Here is a 27,110-nt window from a genome sequence, read left to right on the forward strand (position 1 = left end):
AAACTTTTGAACCTGATCCAGTCTGCGTCAGATTATCTATCTCCTCGCTTCACTGTTCCCCCTTCCCTATAATCTTGCAAATTCTCTTCTTATGCATCATGTGTTTGATCTTCTGCCTACTTCCTACATCCTCCTCTTTCTTGTTTTACTCTCTTATTATGATGGAAAAAAATCCAAAAAAATAGGTATGTGGAAGGTACAGTTTTTTGAGATTTGCATGTCTGAAGATGACTTCATTCCATTCTCTTACTTTAATAATAATTTGGATATAAACTTCTAGGTTGGAAATTGTTTTCCTACAGAATTGTGAAGATACTGCTCATTTGTCTTTGGCTTCTAGTATTGCTGTTTAGGAATTTAGAGCCATTATGATTTTTTACCCTTGTTTCTTCTCTCTGGATGATTTTAGGATATTCTCTCTGTGCTCATTGTTTGGAAATTTCACAGTGTTGTGCATTGATGAGGTTCAACTTTTATTCACTGTACTGTGTACTTTTGACCTGAGAATGTATGTTTCCTCTGGAAATTGTTTTGCTATATTTCTTTAGATCTTGTTGTTCACTACCTTCATGGTCATCTTCTGGATTTTTTTTCTAGACATACGTTGCAGGTTTTTAATTTATCCTTTCAGGTTACCTTATTTGTTCTTTCATATTTTATCTGTCTGTCTTTCTCAGTTACATTCTAGGTGAATTTCTCAGCCTACCTTCCATTTAACTAAATCCCTTTTTAATTTTGTATAAACTAGTGCTTATCTCATCTATTTACTTCTTTATTATAATGACTGTTTTTTCTCTCCAAGATTTTTAAATGGTTTTTCACACATACCTGTTTTTATTTTGATTGGGTTTTGTTTCATAATATCTTATTCTTTTTAAATGAATATCTGTTCCTTCATTTATCTCTACAATTTTCTAAACGTGTTTACTTTGAAGTTTTTGTTGGACTGTTTTATAAAATTAATTCTGTTTCGAGTGAATTCTTGTTTTGATGACTTTATTGGCTGTTTTTCTTTGTGTTAGATTTCTTCATGTATATTGGATTTTGGGAGTGGGGGGCAGGCTCTTTTGTGGAGGTGTTTGTCCCCACAGCCCACTCATCTTTGCACAGAGGTTTCTTTCATGTTTGCCTCACTTAAGCTCTCTCAGTTCCCAGAGCGGGGAGTACGGAGGAGGTTCATTCCTGGTGTCAAGGCTGTGTGTCCGTCTTCTTACGTCCTTAGGCCTACAGCTTTTATAGCCTAATAGCCCCAGGATGAGTAGTAGGAACAAGAGGAACTGTGGTGGGAGTTCCATACCCCATCTTTCCTGTCCTCGGACCCTCTGCCACCTAATCCCATTTCACCCCATCTTACTCTATTCTAGTTGACCTCACTTTGTGTCATCTTTGACTATAAGCATGTTCCTGATTCAAGTCTCCTGACTGGTATGGAGTTTAATTCATGTTACCCCGAAAATTCCTGGCTTCACTGTTTGATAGAGCATTGGAGTTCTATATTCAAGAATGCAAAGCAGTTAGGTAAATTATTGGAAAATTTTAAAGTTAATTTGTTATATTTAGGCTAATTAGAACTTTTAGGCAGTTTTTTTTTTTTTGACAGAGGGAGAGGTCTGGATTCATTTTTTTTAAAGCTTTATTGAGATATATTTTATGTACCATAAAATTCATCCACTTAGAGTGTACAGTTCACTGATTTTTAGTGTATTCACAGAGTTGTGAAACTATCACCACTGTCTAATTCCAGAACATTTTTTATCATTCCAAATAGAAACCCTGTCCCCATCAGCAGTCACTCCCCATTCCGCTTCCACCTAGACCCTGGAAACCACTCATCTATTTCTGTTTCTGTAGATTTGCCTATGCTGGACATTTTATATAGATGAAATCATATAATATGTGACTTTGCCTATTTTAAAATTTGGTTCTCTTTTATTGTTATTGATTTGTAGGGGTTCTTTATTCTGGATACAAATTCTTTATCAGATACATGATTTGCACATATTTTCTCCAATTCTATGGGTTATCTATTCACTTTCTTGATGGTGTCCTTTGTGCAAAAGTTTTTAATTTTGATGAAGTCCAATTTATCTATATTTTCTTTTTTTACTTGTCCTTTTGGTGTCATATCTAAGAAACCATTGCCTAACCTAATGGCACAAAGATTTACTCCTGTATTTTCCTCTAGGAGTTTTATAGTTTTAGGGCTTATATTTAGGTCTAGAATCCATTTTGAGTTAATTTTTGTGTATGGTGTGAGATAGGGGTCTGCTTTCATTCATTTGCATGTGGATATCCAGTTATCCCAGCATTGTTTTTTAACTGGATTCATTTTTATGAAAAAAGTTGTTGACTTAGAACTAGACTGTAACGTTATTTCTGGGTTTTTTCTCTTTTTTACAGAACATATTTTTAACCAAAGATGGGACAATACAACTTGGAGATTTTGGAATCGCTAGAGTTCTTAATAGGTAACATCACTTTTAAACTTTGTTTTGATATAATGTTTTCATTGAAATTTTAATTCATGATGATGTATATGTGATATTTTATAATATCTTTAAGTATCTTAAGCTTCTTCAATAATTCTCTTTTTGTTCTAGTACTGTAGAGCTGGCTCGAACTTGCATAGGGACCCCATACTACTTGTCACCTGAAATCTGTGAAAACAAACCTTACAATAATAAAAGGTATTTAAAATGGTATTCATTACATATGTCCTTTAGACCTTTCTCTGTTATACTATACTTATTAACCTTCAGAATATTATTCTAAAATCCATAATATACATTTGGAAACATATATATACATTTTTTTTAATATTTGATGAGTGGACTTGAAGCTATTTCACTCTCTTAGTAAAGGAACTATAGAAAGAATCACTTTATTATTTAGCTTATAATTGGGAATAGAGTGCTTTCTTCTGTCTTTCTCTTTGTAATAGTCACTTCCTATTGAATTGTAATAGTTAATGTTTTTTGAACACTTACTATATGCCAGGCACTGTTTTGAATGCTTTCTATGTATTTCTCTTTTGATCTTCACAATAACCTTGTGAGCTGTAGGTATTAATCATTGCCCCTTTGGTTATAATGAAAACAAATGTAGAGAGAGGTAAAGTAACTTCAAAGCCCTAGGCACCTGGCTTGCCGCCCAAATTGGTATCATTGACCTGTACTGTGGCTACAGATTGTATAATAGAGGAGTGGGAAGAGGAATTCTGCCAGTGAATTCCAGTTACCTTTATTTTCTCTCACTCTTTCTAACTGAAAAATCCCAACCAAGAAACACTGATCTTAACTTTGAAAGCACCCACAGACGCTAAAAGGAAGAAAATGGTAGCTGTCAGTAACGCATGTATTCGTGATTGCTATTCCCCTCCGCTCCTTCTTTTTTTGAGGGTAGAAAGGAAGTTGTATTTCAAACCTGAGCAGTAGAGGCTGAGACCATTATCCTAGCAATGTATTTTTAAAATCAATTTAAATTACACTGATCAGTCTAGTCCATGGAATGTATTATTGGTGGATATTCTAAAGGATAGCAGCATTTTCTTTGAGCTAAAGTGATTTTACATTTTAATGCTATTTGTGTCTTGTGGATAAGTCAACTATGAAAAATATCAGTCTTTAAATTAGGGATGGATTTAATTATCCTTTGGAGAATTTTATATAAAATTAATTTTGTGGGAAAAATGCTTTTAAAATGTAATGGATGAGCATATTTTTCTAAGTGTATTTTAAAGTGTTAATAGGATCATTGGTTTAATGTTTTTGTTTATACTGTTTAGTTTGTAACATGTACAGGTCACTAAATAGCTTGATGACATTTACGTTTTCCCCCAGTTGAATCTTGAAATTAAATAGATTTTTGGGGTTACGAGTTTATATTTGTAGATTTTTTTTCTTTTTTTTTATTGCTGTCATAATAGTTTATAACATTGAGAGATTCCAGTTGTAAATTATTATTTGTTAGTCACCATATGAATGCACCCCTTCACCCCTTGTGCCCACCCCCCAACTCGCTTCCCCCTGGTAACCACCAAACTGTGCTCTCTGTCCGTGTGTTCGTTTATATTCCACATATGAGAGAGGTCATACAGTGTTTGTCTTTCTCTGTCTGGCTTATTTCACTTACCATAATGCCCTCCAGGTCCATCCATGTTGTTGCAAATGGGACGATTTTGTGTTTGTCTATGGCTGAGTAGTATTCCATTGTACAAATATACCACGTCGTCTTTATCCAGTCGTCTGTTGATGGACACTTGGGTTGCTTCCACGTCTTGGCTATAGTAAATAATGCTGCAGTGAACCTAGGGATGCATAAGCCTCTTTGGATTGTTGATTTCAAGTTCTTTGGATAAATACCCAGGAGTGGGATAGCTGGATCATAAGGTATTTATATTTTTAATATTTTGAGGTGTCTCCATACTGTTTTCCATAGTGACTGCACCAGTTTGTATTCCCACCAGCAGTGTATGAGGGTTCCCTTTTCTCTACATCCTTTCCAACAGTTGTTATTTTTTGTCTTGGTGATTATAACCATTCTCAGGGGTGTAAGGTGATATCTTAGTGTAGTTTTGATTTGCATTTCCCTGATGATTAGTGATGTTGAACATCTTTTCATATGCCTGTTGGCCATCTGTATATCTTCCTTGGAAAAATGTCTGTTCATATTCTCTGCCCATTTTTTGATGAGGTTGTTTGGTTTTTTGTTGTTCAGATGTGTGAGTTCTTTATATATTGTGGAGATTAACCCCTTGTCGGATATATGGTTTGCAAATATTTTCTCCCAGCTGGTGGGTTGTCTTTGCATTTTGATCTTGGTTTCGTTTGCCTTGGAGAAGCTCTTTAGTCTGATGAAGTCCCACTTGTTTATTTTTTTCTTTTGTTTCCCTTGTCCGAGTAGACGTGGAATTTGAGAAGATCCCTTTATGACCAATGACGAATAGCACTGCCTACATTTTCTTCCAGGAGTTTTATGATTTCAGATCTCACCTTCAGGTCCTTGATCCATTTTGAGTTAATTTTTCTGTATGGCGAAAGCAGATGGTCTACTTTCGTTTTTTTTGCATGTGGCTGTCCCATTTATTGAAGAGACTTTGCTTTCTCCATTGTGTGTTCTTAGCTCCTTTGTCAAAGATTAGCTGTCCATAGATGTGTGGTTTTATTTCTGGACTTTCAATTCTATTCCATTGATCTGTGTGCCTGTTTTTGTACCAGTACTGTGCTGTTTTGATTGCTATCGCTTTGTAGTATGTTTTGAAGTCAGAGATTGTGATGCCTCCAGCTTTGTTCTTTTTTCTTAGGATTGCTTTAGCTATTCAGGGTCTTTGGCTGCTCCATATGAATTTTAGGATTCTTTGTTCTGTTTCCGTGAAGAATGTCATTGGGATTCTGATTGGGATTGCATTGAATCTATAGATATATTTGTAGATTTTTGAGAGAGTTCGGGTAAAGATGACCTTAGGATTTTGATAGTTGGTTTTGTTCTTTTCCAGTAAGTTCAGCTTTCAGGAGCAGTGGTTTTGCTTTTGTTGACTTCTTTTTTTTTAAATTTTATTATTATTATTTTTTTGCTAAGGAAGATTCACGTAGAGCTAACATCTGCTACCAATCTTCCTCTTTTTGTATGTGAGCCGCCACCACAGCATGGCCACTGACAGATGAGTGGTGTAGGTCCACACCAGGAACCAAACCTGGGCTGCTGAAGCAGAGCCCGCTGAACTTAACCACTAGGCCACGGGGGCTAGCCCTTTTTGTTGACTTCTAAGGACCGCTGTAGCTCTGAACTATGAGGTCTTTTTTTCTTTTAAAAATGGAAGTAGTCCTTTTTTATTATAAAAATATCTGTTTAAGATACAAGGAAGAGACCAGGTATGAAGAAGATAGTGTAACTGAGTCCTTAAATTAGGATAAAATTAATACATTTACTCTTTCATATTTCAGTTGGCTGTCACAAGTTTATTTCAAGTTTAATTTTGGTAAATTAATATTTCCTTCACATTCATTAAAGCAGTATTTTGCTTTTATAATATTTTTTAAGTCATGGTATTTTGCAAATAATTGAATAAAGCAATTTGACTTGCAAAATAAAATAACTAAATGGAATATCCATGAAATTTACTCATTTTGTTCTTTTAAATATTAAATTTCTCTCATGAAACTTTAAAATAATTGCTTGAACAACCATTATTTTTCTAATCTGGGATAGCTGGTTTTGTCATTTGGTTATGGTTGAAATTCTAAGTTTTAAAGGACATGTTTTATGGAACACATTTTTGCAAAGCATTTTTATGCTGCTCTTCTTTACTTTAAATGAAAAAACTATTGACATAAATTCTGATACTTAGAGAAGATTTCTCATTTTTTTGTTTTCTAGTGACATTTGGGCTCTGGGGTGTGTCCTTTATGAGATGTGCACACTTAAACATGCAGTGAGTAGAAGTTTCTGAGATGTTTTAAAAATTATGTCAAAAAGTGCCTGTATTTCTATTTTGAAAAATTACATGCCATCTTTCAAATGAGCCTCTTGTACTAGAAATTCTTTTGTGTCAGTTTTTACATTTCTCCTCTAAAGTACAAATTTAAATCGATTTCCTTTAACGTATATGCATATATTACATATGCATGTTATATATTTATTATAATACGTCTTACTTTTTTTCAGAAAATTATTTCTAAAGGCAGAAATAAATTTGCTGTCTTTTTCATGTTAAATTCGTACATGAATTTGATATTTTAGCTTATCAAATTTTATTAGTTTCATTTTAGCAATTTCTTTCAAAACACCGAAATTATTTGTTTGCAATTAAAATTATCTAAAGAATATTTTTTAACATAGTCATCAAGGGATTTTATCAATTTAAATACTCTTTCATTCAGAGAATTTAAAATTTTCACTTTTGAGGCTTTTTTGAGATAGCACGTAATACACCAAAAAGGAGGAGTTCTTATCCTAAATAGGTTGAATTTTAATCACTTTCCATTTCAAAAATCCTGATTTTTAAAAATGCTTCCCTCATTGATTAAACAATAATGAATTTTCATTACAGAAAACTTAAGACAGTGCATAAAAATATAAAGATGTGAATATCATAAGTAATTCTTCCAACCAGTAATGACTACTTGTAATATTTTGTTGTTTCCTTCTAGGCTTTCTTCTAGATTAATTTATAAAATGAGTTTTGTTTTTGTTTTTTTCCCCTCAAACGTTTGATTATATTGTATAAGTAGTTTTATAGCTTATTTTTATTGCCTGATATTATTTGAGGAGTATTATTCTTTGTTGTGTTTTTTCGTGGTTGCATATTCTTCTACTGTATTACCTTAGGTTTTATTTTTCTTTCTTAAGGAAAAAAGCATAGACTGCCAAAGTGATGTGGGATGGTAGTTATCAGATCTGTATTTGAAGGAATTGGTCAGTTTTTCTGTAACACACAGTCATTTTAGGTGTAAATCAGTGTATTTTTAAAAAACCTTTTCATCTACATTCTTCTGTGACCATTGCTTCTATATTTTGTAATTGTTTACTCTTCAATGGACACACGAAATTAAGTAATTCACTAACTTTTATTTATGAAGAGCTTGTCAGTTGAGAGATAAATGAAAATTCATTGTAGTAAAGGAATAATGTAACATATCTTTCTGCATTTAGGATTCTTCTTAGGTACATAGATATTTCTAGACATTTGAATTGTACTCAAATTTTAGTAAACTGAATGACATATTTTAAATGTGCTAGAAGAATTCAGCATTTAACAGAACTCTTTTATAATTGGTTTAATTGCCAATGCCTAATTTACAGCATGTTTTATTTTCTTATGTGTCGTAGTGACAGTGTACAACTATTCCCCTTTGGAATATTTGCCACATTGCTGATTCCATGGCTTTTGGGAGCATCACACACTTAAAAATAACAATAATGCACAGTGTTTAAAAGGAAAGGAACTAGGGGCCGGCTCCGTGGCTTAGCGCTTAAATGCGCACGCTCCGCTACTGGCGACCCTGGTTCGGATCCTGGGCGCGCACCGACGCACCACTTCTCCGGCCATGCTGAGGCCGCATCCCACGTACAGCAACTAGAAGGATGTGCAACTATGACATACCACTATGTACTGGGGCTTTGGGGAAAAAAAAAGGAGGAGGATTGGCAATAGATGTTAGCTCAGAGCCGGTCTTCCTCAGCAAAAAGAGGAGGATTGGCATGGATGTTAGCTCAGGGCTGATCTTCCTCACAAAAAATAAATAAAAATAAAAATAAAATAGTTTGCTCTCATTTAAAAAAAAAAAAAAAAGGAAAGGAACTAGGGGCTGGCCCTGTGGCTTAGCGCTTAAGTGTGCATGCTCCGCTACTGGCGGCCCAGGTTCGGATCCCGGGTGCGCACCGACGCACTGCTTGTCCGGCCATGCTGAGGTGGCGTCCCACGTACAGCAACTAGAAGGATGTGCAACTATGACATACAACTATCTACTGGGGTTTTGGGGGAAAAAAAAGGAGGAGGATTGGCAATAGATATTAGCTCAGAGCCGGTCTTCCTCAGCAAAAAGAGGAGGATTAGCATGAATGTTAGCTCAGGGCTGATCTTCCTCACAAAAAAAAAAAGGAAAGGAACTAGTACTTTTATTTATTATGTTTCCCCAGAACTTTTAGTTCTGTAGTTAATTTCTTGTTCTAGTTACTCCAACAGGGGCACAGGAAGACAGGTCTTAAGTGAAGGCCACCAGGTTTGTTTTACCGTCTTGATTGTTGTCATGTATTTATAAAAACTTTTTTCTAATTAATACCTATATCTCATCTTTTTATCTTTTGAATAAGTAAAAATTAGTCTTATAGCAAGATATAACATTTTATGAGGACTGATAGTCTCTTTTAAATATGTTTATAAATAACTAAGTAAACCTTGCTCTAGAGAACATATGCTGATTAAAATATTTGGAAGAGGATTGTATTTCTGTTCTATGTTGATTGGAAAAGAAGTATTTTTCATTGTTTGTATTCCCATTTTCAATTTATGTATGTTTCATATATGTTAATTTATTTTCTGGATTTTAGTTTGAAGCTGGGAATATGAAAAACCTGGTACTGAAGATAATATCTGGATCTTTTCCACCTGTGTCTTTGCATTATTCTTATGACCTCCGCAGTTTGCTCTCTCAGTTATTTAAAAGAAATCCTAGGGATAGACCATCAGTCAACTCCATATTGGAGAAAGGTTTTATAGCCAAACGCATTGAAAAGTTTCTCCCACCTCAGGTATGTTTTTTTACTTTATAATTAAAATTGAACAGTAGGGTTATGGTGCTTAATGAGGACGTGCCCTCCCCTGTTTTGAGGAGAGCACGTCAGAGCCCTGGGGGAATGAAGTGCCTTTTTCAAACTACCCTGGAGTCACCTTCCTTTCCATTCTTATATAATTCTTCCCCTTCCTATTTGCTTTCCAGTTGTAAATCTGTAGCAAAGAAAACATTCATCCTGTGTGTCACCTCCTAACAGTTAATACTTAATTTCTGACACTTCTGATCACCAAATGTGTGGTAGTTGTGCCACACCAAGCAATTCTGTGACATCAGCTGGGTATCTTAGAATTCAATTCAGTTCTGACACTATTTCCCTGGAGATAGCATGAAATCCCACAGGTTAAGGGCTCAGTCCCATAAGACTGCCCCCACTTCAGAAGCCCATGGCAAATCCAGGTTGTCACCTGTGCTTCTGACTGACCAGCTATAAATCAGAGGTTCCCATGACCCTCCTTGGGTTTGATTAATTAACTAGAGCAGCTTACAGAACTCAGAGAAACATTTACTTACATTTACCAGTTTATTATAAAGGATATTATAAAAGTTACAGACGAACAGCCAGTTGGAGGGCGTACATTGGGCAAGGTCTAGAAGGGTCTCAAGTGCAGGAGCTTCTGTCCCTGTGGAAATGGGATGACCAACTTTCTGGCGTGTTTACCAACTCGGAAGCTCTCCAAATCCTGTCCTTTTGGTTTTTATGGAGGCTTCATGACGTAGGCATGATTGATTAAATCATTGGCCCTTAGTGATTGAGTCAACATCTAGCCCCTTTCTTCTCTTTGAGGGGAGGAGATTATCCTTAGGGGCTTCCCACAAGTCATCTCATTAACATAAATCAGGTGTGGTTGTAAGGGACTTGTTATGAATAACAAAAGACAACTTTATGCTCTTACCACTTAGGAAGTTCCAAAGTTTTAGAAACTGTGTGCCAGGAACTGGATGAAGACCAAATATATATTTGGTATAAATCACGATAGCACAGAATCATTCCTCTGTCTCTTGGGTTTCTGTTGTTTTGTTTTCCAATTTTTTTATTGTGGTAAAATATACAAAACATAAAATTTATCATCTTAACCATTTTTAAGTGTACAATTCAGTGGTATTAAATACTTTATAATGCTGTGCAACTGTCACCACCATCCATCTTCATAACTCTTTTCATCTTGTAAAACAAACTCTACCCATTAACCAGTAACTCCCCATTCCCCTCTCCTCCAAGCCCCTGGCAACCACCTTTCTACTTTCTGTCTTCTTGGGTTTCTAACTGTGAAATTATTAAACCTTTCTGTGCCTCGCTGTCCTCACCTGTGAACAATGGGATTATAAATATATCTTCATCATGAGGCTGTTATGAGAATTAAAAGTGATAATGCGTGTAAAGTGCTTAATGTCTAGCACATAAGTGCTCAATATATTCAGTATATATTAAATATTATCAATATATCACTTTCTTATACTAATGTAAATATCATAATTTATATGATTACAATTTTATTCTATTTGATAGGAAGTGTTTGGAAACCATTGTTTTATGCATTTATATGTAGATATAATAGATTGTTGACTCATGATTTTTGCTGTAGTACTCGCATATAGGTGCAAAATAAATATTTGTTGAGTTGAATTGAATTTTAATTGGACAGGATTTATAAAAAATCTCTATCAAATCAATTAGCATCAGTTATTGATATAAATACAATCACCTGAAACTGGAATTATTTTACATTACGTGTTTTTTATGGCCTTTGTTAATTTAAATAATTACTATTAAATTCTTCTGTAAATCAGATATCTAGCAAAGTCATAGTTTTATTGAGAGGAAACTGTCATAAATCGTCTGGCCTAACAGAACATCTGTATGAACAAATACTCTTCATAAAACAGAGATATGGATTTAACTCTTACCACCAGGAGAACACGTTAGTAAGCAAGAAAGCCAATTAAAATTTGGAGGTTAAAGGTTACTTATCTAGGACATAGCAACAACCTCTGAAACGTGGGTGTCTTACAAGACTCCTTTGTTGTAAAAAACATTTCTAGGGACAGTTTTACGACGAAATGTACTATTGTTTTTTGGCAAATACTAGAAGAAAGAATGACTTCATTTAATCTTGCTGAGGTTTCTTTCCCTCCATACCAGCAGTTAAGACATACAGTCTCAAGGCTGAAGCACTGGACTTCAACTAGTCAGCAATGAAAGAAAATATTCAAGCCTGATATATGCAAAACTTATCACATGGAAAGAAAAAATAGCAGATTATGATTATTAACAAATGTAGCATTTGACATTACATGTTTAGTATATACACAGCCCCTCATTGCTATTTAGGCACCACTTAGATTTCATTCTTCATGAAAACCTTTATCTTTTGTTCTTGAGATTTATTTTCTGCTGTCTATCACTTGTTCAATATTCTAGTGAGAAATTTTGTGATACATTTTTTTAAAGCTTTAACTTTGAAACAATTTATGAGCTTTACTGGAAGATATGATCTGTTATTTCCAGTATAACTATAATATTCTGTATGCTTGTTTTTTTTTTAATCCCTTAGTTCATTCAATGCCATCAGCCAAAGTTAATAGGGCCTAGTTCTCAGTCTTGTACACCCTGGAAACTTCTTCCTGGATGTGGCTTGACAAATCCTGGATAAGCTCTGATTCATTAGGAATATAGGTGCTGTCCAGTGGAACTTTCTGTGACGATGAAGTGTTTTATATCTGCGTTGTCCAACGTTGTAGCCACTAGCTATGTGTGGTTACTGAGCGCTTTAAATGTGGCTAGTGTGACTGAGGAGCTGAATGTTTAATTATATTTGTTTTAAATTTTAATCCAAATAGCTACATGTGGGTAGCAGCTATATTGGACAGCACAGCTTAGGGATTCCAGAATCTTCTTGCGTTTTACACACCCCATCTCTCAGTTCATATTTGCATTCACACAGGGGTAAAGAAAGACTCACATTCAAACAATGGAAGAAATTACTCAACTTGGGGCAAGCTGGAGATCATAAAGCACCCATTTTTCTTCCATAAAAAAGAAAGAGAAAAAATGCAAATGATGAGTAGAGAAAACACATTTACACAGTTGCTGTGAATTGCCTGTGAACCAGATTTTCACGTATATTGATCTTCTGGTGCAGGGCTTCTCAAACTTTAGCAAACATAAAAATCACTTGGAGGGCACCACGCGGTACCACTACTACAATTTCTGTTTTAGTAATTCTTAGGTGGAGCCTGAGAATTTACGTATTTAATACATTCCTGGTGATGCTGATTCTGCTAGTATGAGACTTGGAGAACTACTGTTCTAGGGGCATCCTTAATGGAAAAGATGACATCTCAGTCATGGATTTTTGCCTGTTGAAGCTTCTGGTCCACTGCCCCTGTGGGGATATTCTCTCTGCTAGGCCTCATTTCTCTTGAAAAAAGAGAAAATTCACTTGCCTTTTCTCTCCCCGCCCAGTAAGAAAAAAAGCAGGCTAAAATTGAGTTAAATCTTTGTTGATGGTATAGTGTTGCACTTAAAAAGGGAAAAAAATGTAGTGAGTAGGGAGAGAAAATTACTTGCAGGAAATGCTAATGATTTTTGCTTCTCAAAATATGTTCATAAATGCTAGAGAATAAGTAGTGGAGTGTTTTAGTAATAGTAAAAAGAGACACTTGTTAAATTATGTAAGAATATTCAAATATCCAATAACATGTTTACAATTGTGTATTTATAAGAGTGAAAACTCATTGGAGATGCTGAGAAGATTCAGAGTAAAGTTGAAATAACTGAGATGTTAATCTGAAGAAGAGATAGTAAAATGATTCTTTATCAGTTTTGAAGTAAATGAGAGATATGGGTGCACATAGACTATAGAGGTTATTCCACATAGAAGTAGTTGTGTTAAATTGCTGAGATACAGAACAGGCAAGGGGTGTTTGGGGGCCTTTGTGGTGCATTAGGTTACTTTGAGAAAGAAGCTTCTCTGGAGAAGTAATAAAAATAAATGGGTAAGATTGGGAGGGAGTTAGCATGAGAGGAATTTGGTGAATGGATTGCTTGATTTTATTTAGTACAGTTTATTTGGCAGCATAATTGTGACTGAAAAAGGAAAAAAATGTATTCTGATTAATGAGTAGGTTTTTTATTTTGGAATTTTAACATCTTTTCTAACTCCCCCCCCCCCACTTCAATCTAAGCTTATTGCAGAAGAATTTTGTGTAAAAACATTTTCCAAATTTGGAGCACAGCCTATACCAGGTAAGTGAAATTTAGTATGAGTTGTTTCACCTATGTGCAATAATCAATATACTAGTTATACTAATTAGTAATATCTACTAATTATACTAGAGTTATATGTAGATATAATAAGTTGGGATAATTGAAGATAAATTTAATCCAGAGAAAATACATCTTTAAATTATTTATGATGTATGACAGTATACAACACTTTCTGATGAATTAATGACAAAACTTCCATTTCTTGTCTACCTTATTTAAATGAAATCTATCTTGAAAATCTCTCTTTATCAAATGCTTAGCTGATATTCTGAGAACATTGTCATAGAATGTTATAAAATGTCTCAGTTAAGTGCAAATCTTTATATAAAATATTTTTCTTTGAGAAATACTTCATATTCTGGAATTTTTAGGAAGTAAATTAATATGAAGCCAGGCACCTTACCAAGGATAATTTTCTTTTAAATGTGGCCAACAGCAGCAGAATATTTGTAGGATTGTGGGTTAGTTATATAGTATACATATATATTTCTAAAACTAGTAGAAGTTATTTAAGATTTGGAGAGTATATTGTTTTTCAAACATAATGCTTTGCATGTTCTCCTCCATTTTGAGTTTGAGTAAATAAATAAAAATAAATACCATATCATAAAACTGAGTCCATATAAGCTGGAAGTGGTGTGGCAGTGCGTTCTCAGGAAAGCCAGCTATACTTAGCTCTTCTTAAAGACTCTTAGACTCATCCTCTCAGTGTGCAGAGACTGTCCCTGAGAAATCAACTCACTCTAGAAAAAGTTCACGAGAGATAGATATACAGCAGAATCAGCATGTCTCTCCTGGCAGTCAAGCCTCATGAGAAGTCAAATCTTAATCAAAAGCCTCATTGTCACAAAGACCAGAAATACTCCATGTCAGCACATTCTTTCCACATAGATACGCCTACGTAGGAATTAGAAAGCTTGGTTATAAGAGGAGTTGAATGTATGCAATGTTAATAGCATGGGGCTAAAATAGGAGTTGGGTTGCTGCTAGGCCTATAAATACTTTGTATGCTCCAACTCCCTATATTAAGCTTCCTCCTACTGGTAGCCTTGTCACTGAGCCTGAGAAATGCTCAAAAATCAGATAAGTAGTTCTCTCTCTTCTCTGGAAGTGAATGGGAACTATTCATATCTGTCTCTTGGGAATCTTCATTTTTATGCTTTTATGTCTCTAGCCCCTTTTCTGGACACAGTATTTCTTTGGTTATGTTAATACATGTAGCCAGGTTACAATGTTGTGACTTGGTATATCTGTGTCCTAATTTGATCCTGCAGTTGAACTCTCAAACGAGAATTTTTTTTTCCACATTTTCTGGTTCCTGTCAGGATGTTGTTGGAGTATGTGTTTGGAAAGCCTTACCCTATCACACTGTATCTCATATCTTCAACACAAATTGCTTATGACTCTCTAAAATGCCAATCAAATGACTGATATTATTTTTATTTTTATAAGAGTTTACTAAATTATATGAATAATATATGTTCATTATAAAAATTAAAAAGAAGAAAAATATTATCCCTAATTTTAACACACACTGTTATATTTGGTATATTTTTTCTGTGATAACATATCCATAATGATTGAAAATTGGGGTTGCATTATAAACAAAAGTTTGTTTCTTTTAATTCACAATATTATAGGATGAACATTTTCTAATACAATCAACTATTCTTTGAAGAACTGAGTTTAATGGTAGTATTTCATTGTGAACTACCAGTTAAATTTTCTTCTCCTTTCCTCTCCTAAAAAGGAAGAATCCTTATTGTAAGAGATTGATTTAAATTGATTTAGCACATGATAAAAATCCTGAGATAGAGAGCAGGCTGGAAGAGGAAGAAAGAAAACTGTTGCTCAGGCTGTGGGGGAGTTTGAGCAGAGAGGTACCTTAGCAGATATGGAAAATAGGAGAGGAAAGAGGGTTTTGGTACGCGTTGATATAGACTATACTCTATGACCTCTCCTGATATCTTTGAGAAATGTAAATGATACACTTTCCTTTTAATTACTTTGGTTTAACTGTTTTTCTTGAAGTTATCGTTGCTCTAAGACTGAACCTTGTCTGAGTCTCAATAAGAGTTTAATACATAGTGCTGCAGGGTTTATCTTTGTATTTAAATTTTGGTTTTCTCTGATTATTTCTTTAAAATCGATTCATAAACATTGTTCTTGATATAGATTGCCCTCCAGAAAGTCTGACCAATTTGTATTCCCACCAGCAGTGTATCAAGATATACACTTCATGGGACCCTTAGCTATAATGATTGTTTTAAAGTGTTTATTCTTCAACAGGTCTGTAGGTATAGACATCATTCAGACTATATGTGAAGAAAATATTGAAGTTGCTCATAGTGATGGAATTAATGTTTAACAGTTGCTCTTGAAATTGGTTTTCTGCTTTTGAAAGTAATTTCTAAAATAGTGAATGTTCTTTTTAAAATTTATTTTTAACAGCTTTATTGAGATATAATTCACATACTATTCAATTCACCCATTTAAAAAATTTAAAAATTTAGTGTTTTTTAGTGTATTCGCAGATATGTGCAATCATCACCCACAGTCAATTTTAGGGATGTGCTTTTTTTACATAAGAAATTTCAACATCTGAGGGGAGTGTGGCTTTTTGCTTCTTTCAAAAAGTGGCTTTAGTGTAAAATAGTTATAATGAAGCATTGACATACTAAGGAGTAACTAAGATGTTTAATGAAAAGTCTCAAATTCTATCAGTGATTGTGAAAATGAAAAAGTGCTGTATGTTGAAGGATTTTGAAATTAAAGTTTTATTATGAAGAACTCTGGAAACAATTCTTTGTATCTTTTCATATAGCTAAAAGACCAGCTTCAGGACAAAGCTTGGCTTCTGTTGCGTCTGCTCAGAAAATTACAAAGCCTGCTGCTAAATATGGAGTACCTTTAGCATATAAGAAATATGGAGATAAAAAATTACATGAAAAGAAACCACTCCAAAAACATAAACAGGTATGATCATGTTATTTATTTTTTAATAAATTTATTATTTTTAAAAATTATTTTTTAAAATTATTTTATTGAGGTCATATTGGTTTATAACATTGTGTAATTTCAGGTGTACATTATTATATATCAGTTTCTGTTTAGCCTGCATCGTACTCACTCCCAATAGTCTAGTTTTTATCCGTCACCATACATATGTGCCCCTTTACCCCTTTTGCCCTATCCCCCATCCCCTTCCCCTCTGGTAACCACTAATCTGTTCTCCTTATCCAAGTGTTCATTTATCTTCCACATATGGAGGGAAATCATACTGTGTTTGTCTTTCTCTGTCTGGCTTATTTCACTTAACATAATACCCTCAAGGTCCATCCATGTTGTTGCAAATGGGCATGATCTCGTCATTTTTTATGGCTGAGTAGTATTCCATTGTATATATATATACCACATCTTTATCCATTCATCGATTGATGGGCACTTGGGTTGCTTCCATGTCTTGTCTATTGTGAATAATGCTGCGATGAACATAGGGATGCATAAATCTCTTTGTATTGTTGATTTCATGTTCTTTGGATAAATATCCAGTAGTGGGGTAGCTGGATCTGTATGGTATTTCTATTTTTAACTTTTTGAGAAATCGCCGTACTGTTTTCTGTAGAGACTGTACCAGTTTGCATTCCCACCAGCAGTGTATGAGGGTTCCCTTTTCTCCACATCATCTCCAACATTTATTATTTTTTGTCTTGTTAATTATAGCCATTCTGATGGATGTGAGGTGATATCTCATTATAGTTTTGATTTGCGTTTCCCTAATAATTAGTGATGTTGAACATCTTTTCATGTGCCTTTTGGCCATCTGTATATCTTCTTCAGAAAAATAATTTGACCTTGTTTTTATTGCAGCTCAATTCAGTTTTCTTGATATTCATAGGATTATTTTTATTAAGTTACTCAAGAATGTTGCTGTACTCTGCTTTGCCAGTCTTCTAAGACTAAGAAGGCTTACTGAAGTCATAAAGAAACATTAAGTAGATATATTAGGTAAAGTAGTTGGTGCAATATGAAAGAAAATGACGTTATAAATGAAATCACTTTTGAACAACCTAAGCAGAACCATTTGTTTTTGTGTGTAAAACAAGTAAATATCTGTGATACACTTAATAAAAATCTGGGAAAATTTTGTACTTGAGAATTCACAGTCAGATGAGTAAATCACAATCATAGAGGTAGAAGGAATGTAATTGTATAGTCTACTCTATCGTATGTCAGGTGAAAAAATTAAGGCCTGTTGCATTTAGCTGACATGCCCAAGAATACACAGTGTTAGTTGCAGGAATTTGACATTTTTCTCCATGTCAGTAGCTGCATACTTTGGTATATGGAACCTGTTTTGTTTTGGACTCCGTGTGCCCCCATATACATATATACATGCACACATGTTTAGATACATGTGTGTACACACTGCTGTAAGATAAACTTCAGTGTCTTTGGTTAAAATCTATCATAAAGTAGTTCAAAATGATTACTGTAAATCGGTCTTCAAATAAGTTGTATAAGTAGGTATCCAGTCAGGAGACAGAAAACAGAATAGTTTGATCGAGGCACATTCATATAAATAATTATTATTTTTAAGAAATTAACTTTTAAGGGACAAAGAGAACTTAAAGAATACAGAAATAACAGATATAGGAAGCAGCCACTACTCCTAGTGCTGAGACAGAGTACCTGAAGAAGGAACAAATTTTGGAATATGTCCCCAACCCCATTCTTAAGGCTGAGATTGAGACCTTATTGGATATGATATGGCTGTAACCCACTGGATGGCAGGGTTCACTGAGGGGCCACAGGCTGAGGCTGGCAAACATGAAACTGTCCACTGTGGAGCTGATCAAACTCCCTGGGAACCTGCCCAGAGTACCAGTAAAATGTCCTGGGAAGCTGCTTGGGGAACCACTGAACTTGTAGGAAGCCTGCTGGGTGCTGGTGGAACTTGCCAGGTGCTGCTGAACTCTTTGGGTAGCAGGCTGGGGTGCTGGCTGGGACACCAGCAGGAGTTGGTGGGAAGCTGGCCTTGGAGGTGCAGCTGAAATTCACAGGGAAGCTGGCAGGGGCATTGGCAGAACTCTCCTGGAAGCTGCCCACAGGGTGAGTGTCACTGTGTGTCCCACCCTCCTGCATAGCTCCCTAAAATCTTGAACAAAGCCCTCTTATAGTACATGATCAGCAAAATCCCTTGTATTCTAAACTTCTAAAGATTATCTTTACCTTTTTTGCTCTAAAACCTGGCTTGTCCCTGAACACACTGTCGTGCAGCTCTCTTACATGGTGGCTGTTTTCTCTCTAGTCCCTTAATACCGCTGGGTCTAGAGGTAGGATGAAGGAGGTGTTTCCCTTACTTCTCACTGCCAGACTCTTCCCTGCTCCCTGACCCACCCCTCTAAGCTTTGAGGCTTCTGCTACCAGACTGTATCACCTGCTACCCCTTTGTGTTAGGATTATCTGCAGACCCTCATTTTTTGAGGATTTTTAACACCTCACTCACTGTCATATTTCCCACACTGTCATAATTGTTAGTGATTTCAGTATACAAAAAAGGTGATCCTTTGGTATCCTGTACCAAATAGTACATGGTCTTTTATTTTCTTGACTGTTCTCTTTCAGTGATCTTGTCTCCCACCTTACCTTAGAACTCAAACCTGTAGTCATGCCATCAAACTTATTGTCGATAATAGCAACTATTCCATAGTCTCAATAATAAGCATCCCACTCGCTGGCCACTACTTCCTATGTTTCCAGCTCATTCTTCGAGTACTCTGTCTCCAAAACTAATTTGTCCTGTTTTGGATCCATGGATCTTACTAGTTTTTTCATTGTCCCTCTCTTCCTAGTTTTTGTTTTCCTTTTCTGGCTTAAATTCCATGTTCTCTCATTATAATAATTTCCAAAACCTCAACTCTCTCTTGTCCCTCGCTTCCATTATTACACATCACCTGGCAAAAACTTAACTTGGTGAAATCCAACTCTCCAGCTCTTTTGTGCCTGAACCTGGGCGCTAGAATGTGGTTGGAGAACTGTTCTAACTGGTCTCACTTTAAATTTATAACCAGCAATGTCAAGTGAGCACCTTTTGGCCCCTCTATTGTATTTCCTTAGTCCATTTACTCTCCCACTTTCTAGATGATTATTTCTTACCTTCTTCTTGTTTTTCATTTCAGGCTAATGATCCTGCTTTCTATTTCACTGAGAAAATACAAGCAATTGGAAGAAAATTTTCCCACACTCTCACTACCACTTCTGCCAGTCAGTCATATCTGTTTGTAAATATTCTGCCTTTCTTCCTATTACTTTGGGTGATCTGTCTCTGTTTTGATCTAGAGCCAACCCTGCCATTTGTGTACAATCTATTATTATTTTTTTGCCTACTAAAGGACTTCGCTCCCCTCTGTACCATTTTATTTTTCGTCTCTACTGAATCATTCCTGTTAGCAAAAGAATACACTGTATATTGTATATTCAGTCTTTTTAAAAAAGCTTCTCTTAACTCCCATATCTCTTTCTAGCTACTTCCCTATATCTCTGCTTACTTTTTTTTTTTTTAAAGATTTATTTATTTTTTTCCCCCCAAAGCCCCAGTAGACAGTTGTATGTCATAGCTGCACATCCTTCTACTTGCTGCATGTGGGACGCGGCCTCAGCATGGCCAGAGAAGCGGTGCGTCTGTGCTCGCCTGGGATCCGAACCCGGGCTGCCAGCAGCGGAGCGCGCACGCTTAACCACTAAGCCACGGGGCTGGCCCTATCTCTGCTTACTTTAACAGCAAAACTTTCCTAAAGTATTGTCTATGCTGTCTCCAGTTTAGCTCTTCTCATTTTCTCTTGAACTCATTGCTCTCGGGGCTTTCTTTGTCACAGCTGTTTTGAAACAGCTCTTGGCAAAGACATCAGTGACCTCCATATTGTTAAGTCCAGGGGTCAGTTGTCTTCTTCCTCTACCTCAGTTTTTGACTCACTTGATTATCCCCTCCTTCTTTTTTTTTTTTCCCTGCTGAGGAAGATTAGCTCTGAGCTAACATCTGTGCCAATCTTCCTCTATATTTTTTTAGTATGTGGGCCACCAGCACAACATGGCTGCTAACAGAGTGGTATAGGTCCACACCTGGGAACGGAACCTGGGCCGCCAATGTGGAGTGCGCTGAACTTAACCGCTAGGCCACCAGGGCTGGCCCTACCCCTGCCTTCTTTAAACATTTTCTTTACTTAAGTCCAAAGTATTACATTCTTCGGATTCTCCTCCTACCTGATTGACTGCTTTCCTCAGCCTTCTTCGCAGGTTCTTCCTTGTGTCCCTGATCTGTAAATGCTGAAGTGCTTAAGGACTCAGTCCTTGGATATCTTCCTTCTTGTCCTGTAGTCACTTGCTCAGTGACAGCCTCTGTAAACTGACACCCAAATTTATGTCTCCAGCCTGGACTCCTTTCCTGAACTTCAGACTCATATCTGTCTTAACATCTCTAGTTGGATTTCTAATAGACATCTCAGAATTAACATATGTGAAACTGAACTCCTGATTCCACCCCTCGCCAAACTGGTCTTCCTCATTTCAGTAAATGACTACTCTATCCTTCCATTTGTTCTCGTGAAAAACTTTTGGTGTCATCATTGACTACCCTTCCAACATCACATCTTGTTGACCCTGTCTTCAAAATATATTCAGGGTCTGACTGCTTTTCATTATTTCTATCACCACATTAGTCCTAGCCACTCTCGTTTTTCGCCTGGGTTATAATAGTAATCTTTTGACTGATCTCACTGTTTTCAAACTTATTTCCTTCAGTCTGTTCTCACTTGAGCAGCCTAAATGCTTCTTTTACAATGAAGATCAGGTCATTATACTCTCCTGCTCAAAAGTTTCCAGTAGCTTTTCATCTCAGAGTGAAAGTCAGAGTCCTTACAAAGACCTACAAAGCTCTCTGATGCCCTTATTACCTCTCCAAGCCTCGTTTTCTACTCCCCCCTTGCTACTCTCAGTCCAGCCGTGCTAAACCTTGTTACATTCAAACATGCCAAGCACTTATCTGAAAAAACGCGTTTGTACTTGCTATTCTCTTCTCCTAGAGGACTCTCCCTTGAGAAAACTGTGTGGTTCTCGCCCTTACTTCCTTCAGATCTGTGCTTAAAGCTCACTTAATGAATAGAACCTTCATCCTTGATCACACTATGTCAAATAACAACTGTCCTTCCACCCCATCACCACAGTTTTATCTGCTTTATTCTTCTTCCCATTATCGCTGTTTAACGTACTATGTATTTTTCATTTATTTGCTTATTGCCAGTCTCCTCCATTACAGTCTAAGCTCCAGGATAGCAGGGATTTTTGTTGTTGTTTTTGTTGACTGATTCCTGGCAAATAGTTCCTGGCAAGTAGTAGGCACTCAGTAAATATTTACTGCATAAGTTAAATGAGTGAATGATTTAATGAGTAGTAACTTAGATTTTGTCAAGTGACTCAACTGTTAATTCTTTAAAAGAATGAATAACAACCAAAAATTTTAGTAAAGCTCTCTACAAAGGCCAGTTTGTTATTGTTTTTAGGAAATTGATAACCTTTGAAAAACAAAATCTGGAGAGAAAAAAATGATAATGGTCAGCTCTCTTGAGAACACTGGAATATGTCTTTATTCCAAAAGGTCAACAGTAAGAAACAAATAGTTTTAGTAACTGTTTTCTTTAGTTACTTACTAAAAATAAATAGTCTGCTAAGATTATTATCAATAGTAGTACTAAAGGTGCTAAAAATTAATATAATTCCTTTAACTTCCTATTGTAACCCCAAAATTCAAATCTAAGTATCCTTGGAGTCAGGCTTATTGACATAAAAAATTTATAAAGTATGTTCATGTAGAAAATATTTAGTGGCAAAGTCCTACCCTACCAAATAAATGTCTACTCATGCTTGTGTATTGAAAACCTTCCAGGGTTTAAAACTTGCGTTCAGTATACCAGTCTCCCATAGTGCTCCTAAATTCTGGGTCAGAGCTGAGTTGGACTTAGCACTAGTTACTGACTGTACCCTGTATGTACTTTTTCCTTTCTTGTCTTTGTTGATCACGACCCCCTCCTCCTTTTTAAATGTTCTTCTTTTCTTTGCCTGTCTCTTCTGTGTAGTTACGTGTGACATTGACACTGTACTATTCTGTGAGCCCTCAGAGAGTACAAAGTAAAGACCGTATTTCTTCTGCCCTCAAGTCTTGTAGTCCAACTAAAGAGACAAAGGCCTGAAAAAAGGCAAAAGGAGCCGTTTGTATGCTGATTGTTCACACTGTTAGCTTGTAGGTTAAAGAATATAACGTTGGCATTGTGTCCTGGGACGCTGCCACGTGGGCTTACGGTTCTCCACTGATCTAAGGGAGGTAGTAAGAAACACCTCACATCACTTTTTTTCCAAAAACTTTTTTTCTTTCTTTGCTAATTATCCCTTTTCCCTCACCAAAAGAGCAGGAAAATAATTTCTTCCTTATCCAGACTACTTTAGCACCTCATATGTGTCTTCTTAATGTTATTTTTATTAAAAAGACTGTCAGCTCTCTGAAGTTATGGACCGTGTTATATACATTTTGCACAAAGTAAGTGCCTGGTAAGTTTCTTTTTTAAAAATGAGTGAATAAATGATTGAATAAAATGAATTCCAAATCAGGAAAGAAATATTCTTTAATATTTTAACAGCACTTAATACGATTAAAGGCCGAATAAAAACTCTGCTTTCAGGCGCAAGCAGAAGGCCAGTGTTTCTGATTTATTCTTTTTTTTTTTTTTTTTAAAGATTTATTTATTTATTTCGCCCCAAAGCCCCAGTAGATAGTTGTATGTCATAGTTGCACAGCTTTCTAGTTGCCGTATGTGGGACGCGACCTCAGCGTGGCCGGAGAAGCGGTGCGTCGGTGTGCGCCCGGGATCCGAAACCGGGCCGCCAGCATCAGAGAGCACGCACTTAACCGCTAAGCCACAGGGCCGGCCCTTCTGATTTATTCTTAATGCTTAAAGGTAACTAGTTCAGTGTGAGGTGATGAAGAGAAAGCTTTAGAGCATTTGAAATCAGTTCTTCACATACATGTTTAATTCCTGAGATAGAAACTTGATTTCTATTAAAATTATTTGGTTCTTTGAAGTAATTTAAGTAGTATAACTTTGATCTGCAGTTTTTTCTATAGAGTATATATTTTAATAAATTTGCTGTAGTCTTTTAGTATGGTTTTGACAGTTTTGTATAATAAAAGAGGAAAGAACCATATTCCTAGTATCCAAACACTGCATTTAATGTAACTTAATTTTGTTGTGGGCCCTTCCAGTTTTTATTCAAATATGCATTGCCTGTATTTTTAATGTGGCTCTGATAGCATACAGATAATTTCGTGTTCTGATGTTTTTATTTAATGTTATACATACTCTTTGTAAATTTTTATTTGTTATTATCAGTGGTTATATTATATTTCATTGATATTATATCAGTCAGATTAATTGCATTCTTATAAATGTCTTTTAAAAAAATCGTGCCCTGGATCAAAATTTCTTTGGAAATATGTTTTATTTCTTCTCATGGAGTTCAGTGAAATACAGATTCACCATAAAGATATTTCATCAATATGAAATTTAGACTTAGATAATTTTTGAGATATTTATGTATTCCAAAATGGTGTTTAACAAATACAATCCATTTTAACATTTGATTTATACATGTACAGAATCTCTGTCCTATCAGGGAGTGAAATTAACCATGGAGAGGAGGGATGTATTTATCTTTATGTTATTAGCTCCATAAGGAATATACACTTGGAGTTGTAGAACTACAGTTGCCTATTTCTTGACCAACCTTTAGCCTGACTGAATGGAGAGATCAGGGCTCTTGGTAAGACTGGACCAATAACAGAAGGCTCCTTTGTGTGTATATGTTATGTGTGTGTATATATATACACACACATATATATATAGATATCTCTCTATATATACACGTATATATATACACACACATATATACACACATAATATATATATACACACACACATATATACACACACACATACATATATATATGTACACACACACACCACATCTTCTTTATCCATTCATTTATCAGTGGACACTTAGGTTGTTTTCATATCTGGGCTATTGTAAATAATGCTGCAGTGAACACTGAGGTGTATATATCTTGTCAAATTAGTGTTTTTATTTTCTTCAGGTAAATACCTAGAAGTGGAATTGCTGGATTGTGTAGTAGTTCTATTTTTAATCTTTTGAGGAACCTCTGTGGTGTTTTCCAATAGTAGTTGTACCAATTTTCATTCCCACCAACAGTGCATGAGGGTTCCCTTTTCTCCACATCCTCACCAAGACTTGTTATTTCTTGTCTTTTTAATAATAGCCATTCTGACAGGTGTGAGGTGGTATCTCTTTGTGGTTTTGATTTGCATTTTCCTGATGATTAGTGGTGTTGAGTATTATTTCATGTACCTATTGACCGTCTGTATGTCTTCTTTGGAAAAATGTCTGTTCATATACTCAGCCATAAAAAAGAATGGAATCTTGCCATTTGCAACAATATGGATGGGCCTAGAGGGTATTATGCTAAGTTAAATGTCAGACAGAGAAAGACAAATACTGTATGATTTCACTTATATGTGGAAGCTAAAAACCAGAACAAATGAATAAACAAAACAAAACAGAAACACACTTACAGATACAGAGAAAAAACTGGTGGTTGCCAGAGGGGAGAGAGGTGAGAGGATGGGTGTAATGGGTGAAATGGATCAAGAGGTAAAAACTTACAGTTATAAAATTAGTAAGTCATGGTGATATAAATTATAGCATAGGGAATATAGTCAATAATATTGTAATAACGTATGGTGACAGGTGGTAACTAGACTTAGTGTGGTGATCATTTCATAATGTATAAAAATATCAAATCACTGTGTTGTACACCTGAAACTATAATATTGTATGTCAATTATGCGTCAATAAAAAAAAAGAAGGCTCCTCACCTTTGGGCAGGATTGTAGCTAGGTGTTTATTCTTTCATATGGCTGATGGTATCAAATAATATGTTGATTTTCTAAATATTTCCCTCATTTTCAATTAATATTTATTCAGTGTACAAGAGCAGCAAGCTGTGGAATGTTCAGATTCCAGTTAATAATCTGAATAATAGATATCATTCTATCAAATATTCTGAATGACAGATAAATGATTCAGATGATAATTATAAGTGTTGGGAATTTCAGGTGAGGTTGTTGCCCTTAACCATTTAGGGCGAATAGATATGATTTTCTAAACCAGACCAGTGAGAACTAAATAATCAGCACTTGAAATATATAGCTTAATTAAAAACATTTCACTTGAAACTAAATTCCTATGTACAACAATGTGAATGTACTTAATGCCACAGAATTATACACTAAAAAAATGGTTTAAATGGTAAATTTTATGTGTATTTTACCACAATGAAAAAAAATAGAAAAAAATTTGAGAGGAAACTTTAAAAAATAGAAAAAAAAAGAAATGGCAATCAAACATGTGAAGAGTTTTTGAATCTCCACAAAGGAATTAAAGGGAAAAACTAAATGTCTAAATGATTTTAATTATGACTTTTGAAGTAACATTTTTCTTTGGTTTTTACATAGCATGTATATTTTTTAAAAGACTTTTTTCCCCCAGAAAATCTAAAGCATCTTTTGGATTCAAAGTCATAATGGCTTTTTGGAATTTTTAACTTAACTTTCTATTAAGCTTGAAAATGAGAAGTTTATAAGGAAAACCGTAACCACTTAATGATACTGTCTGTCACTTTTAATTGCGAAAATTTAAGCTAATGTGTTGTTATTACTCAGCATATCATAATATATTTGCATGTCATAAAAAATTTCTTTGCTTCAGTTCTTGTAATAATCACTTATTTTTTAAAGGCCTCTGTTAAAACAAAGGAGTAGTTATTAAGCCACCAGAGGGAGCTCCACGAATATGTTTCCGTATTTTGGCTCTGATTTTAAAAAAGAAACACAAAAGAAACACAAAACAAAACATTTCTCTAAGTATGGATGTTTTGTTACCATATTTTTCTCTTCTGTGTAGAAGTAGTGTTCTGAAAATACCTGTGTGATCTCAGAGGAAGAGCTTGGTATTTTTATTTCACAAATATTTGAGTATCTTATATACAAGGCAATATGGAACATCAAAAGAATATAATTTTCGCCTTCATAAAAGTTACCCAAGAGTATGTAGGTGTCTTAAACATTTTCTTCTTCTTTTTGCACACTGTTATGTAATCTGTTAAAAAGCTGGTTATTTATAGTGAGATGCTGTATTATTTGCATTAATATTTTTAAATTGTTTGGTGTTGTGCTTCACAAATTTCTATACAGTGCCCGACCTGCTACGTAAGAGTTAACCTGTGAAACTTGTCAAAATATGGAATGCAGGGCTTTATCTCCAGAAATTATGATTGAGCAACTCTTGAGGATATGTATTTTTAGAACTGCTTTATTGAGATATAATTCACACACTGTACAATTCATCCGTTTAAAGTTTGGAATTAA

At 35.2% G+C, this 27,110-nt stretch overlaps 1 protein-coding gene across 1 annotated transcript in view; it reads left to right on the forward strand.

Annotated features, from left to right (window-relative positions):
- NEK1 (NIMA related kinase 1) overlaps positions 1-27,110 on the forward strand; it is a 179,826-nt gene that overhangs the window by 24,580 nt on the left and 128,136 nt on the right. The window contains exons 7-12 of the mRNA XM_087437435.1: positions 2,401-2,468; positions 2,601-2,687; positions 6,376-6,430; positions 9,049-9,249; positions 13,479-13,539; positions 16,385-16,536. Of these exons, the coding sequence (XP_087293561.1) occupies positions 2,401-2,468; positions 2,601-2,687; positions 6,376-6,430; positions 9,049-9,249; positions 13,479-13,539; positions 16,385-16,536 (624 nt within the window). The remainder of the gene's footprint in view (positions 1-2,400; positions 2,469-2,600; positions 2,688-6,375; positions 6,431-9,048; positions 9,250-13,478; positions 13,540-16,384; positions 16,537-27,110) is intronic.

Source organism: Ceratotherium simum, chromosome 12, assembly GCF_057802395.1.
Source record: "Ceratotherium simum simum isolate JZ-2026a chromosome 12, ASM5780239v1, whole genome shotgun sequence".
Classification (NCBI taxonomy): Eukaryota; Metazoa; Chordata; class Mammalia; order Perissodactyla; family Rhinocerotidae; genus Ceratotherium; species Ceratotherium simum.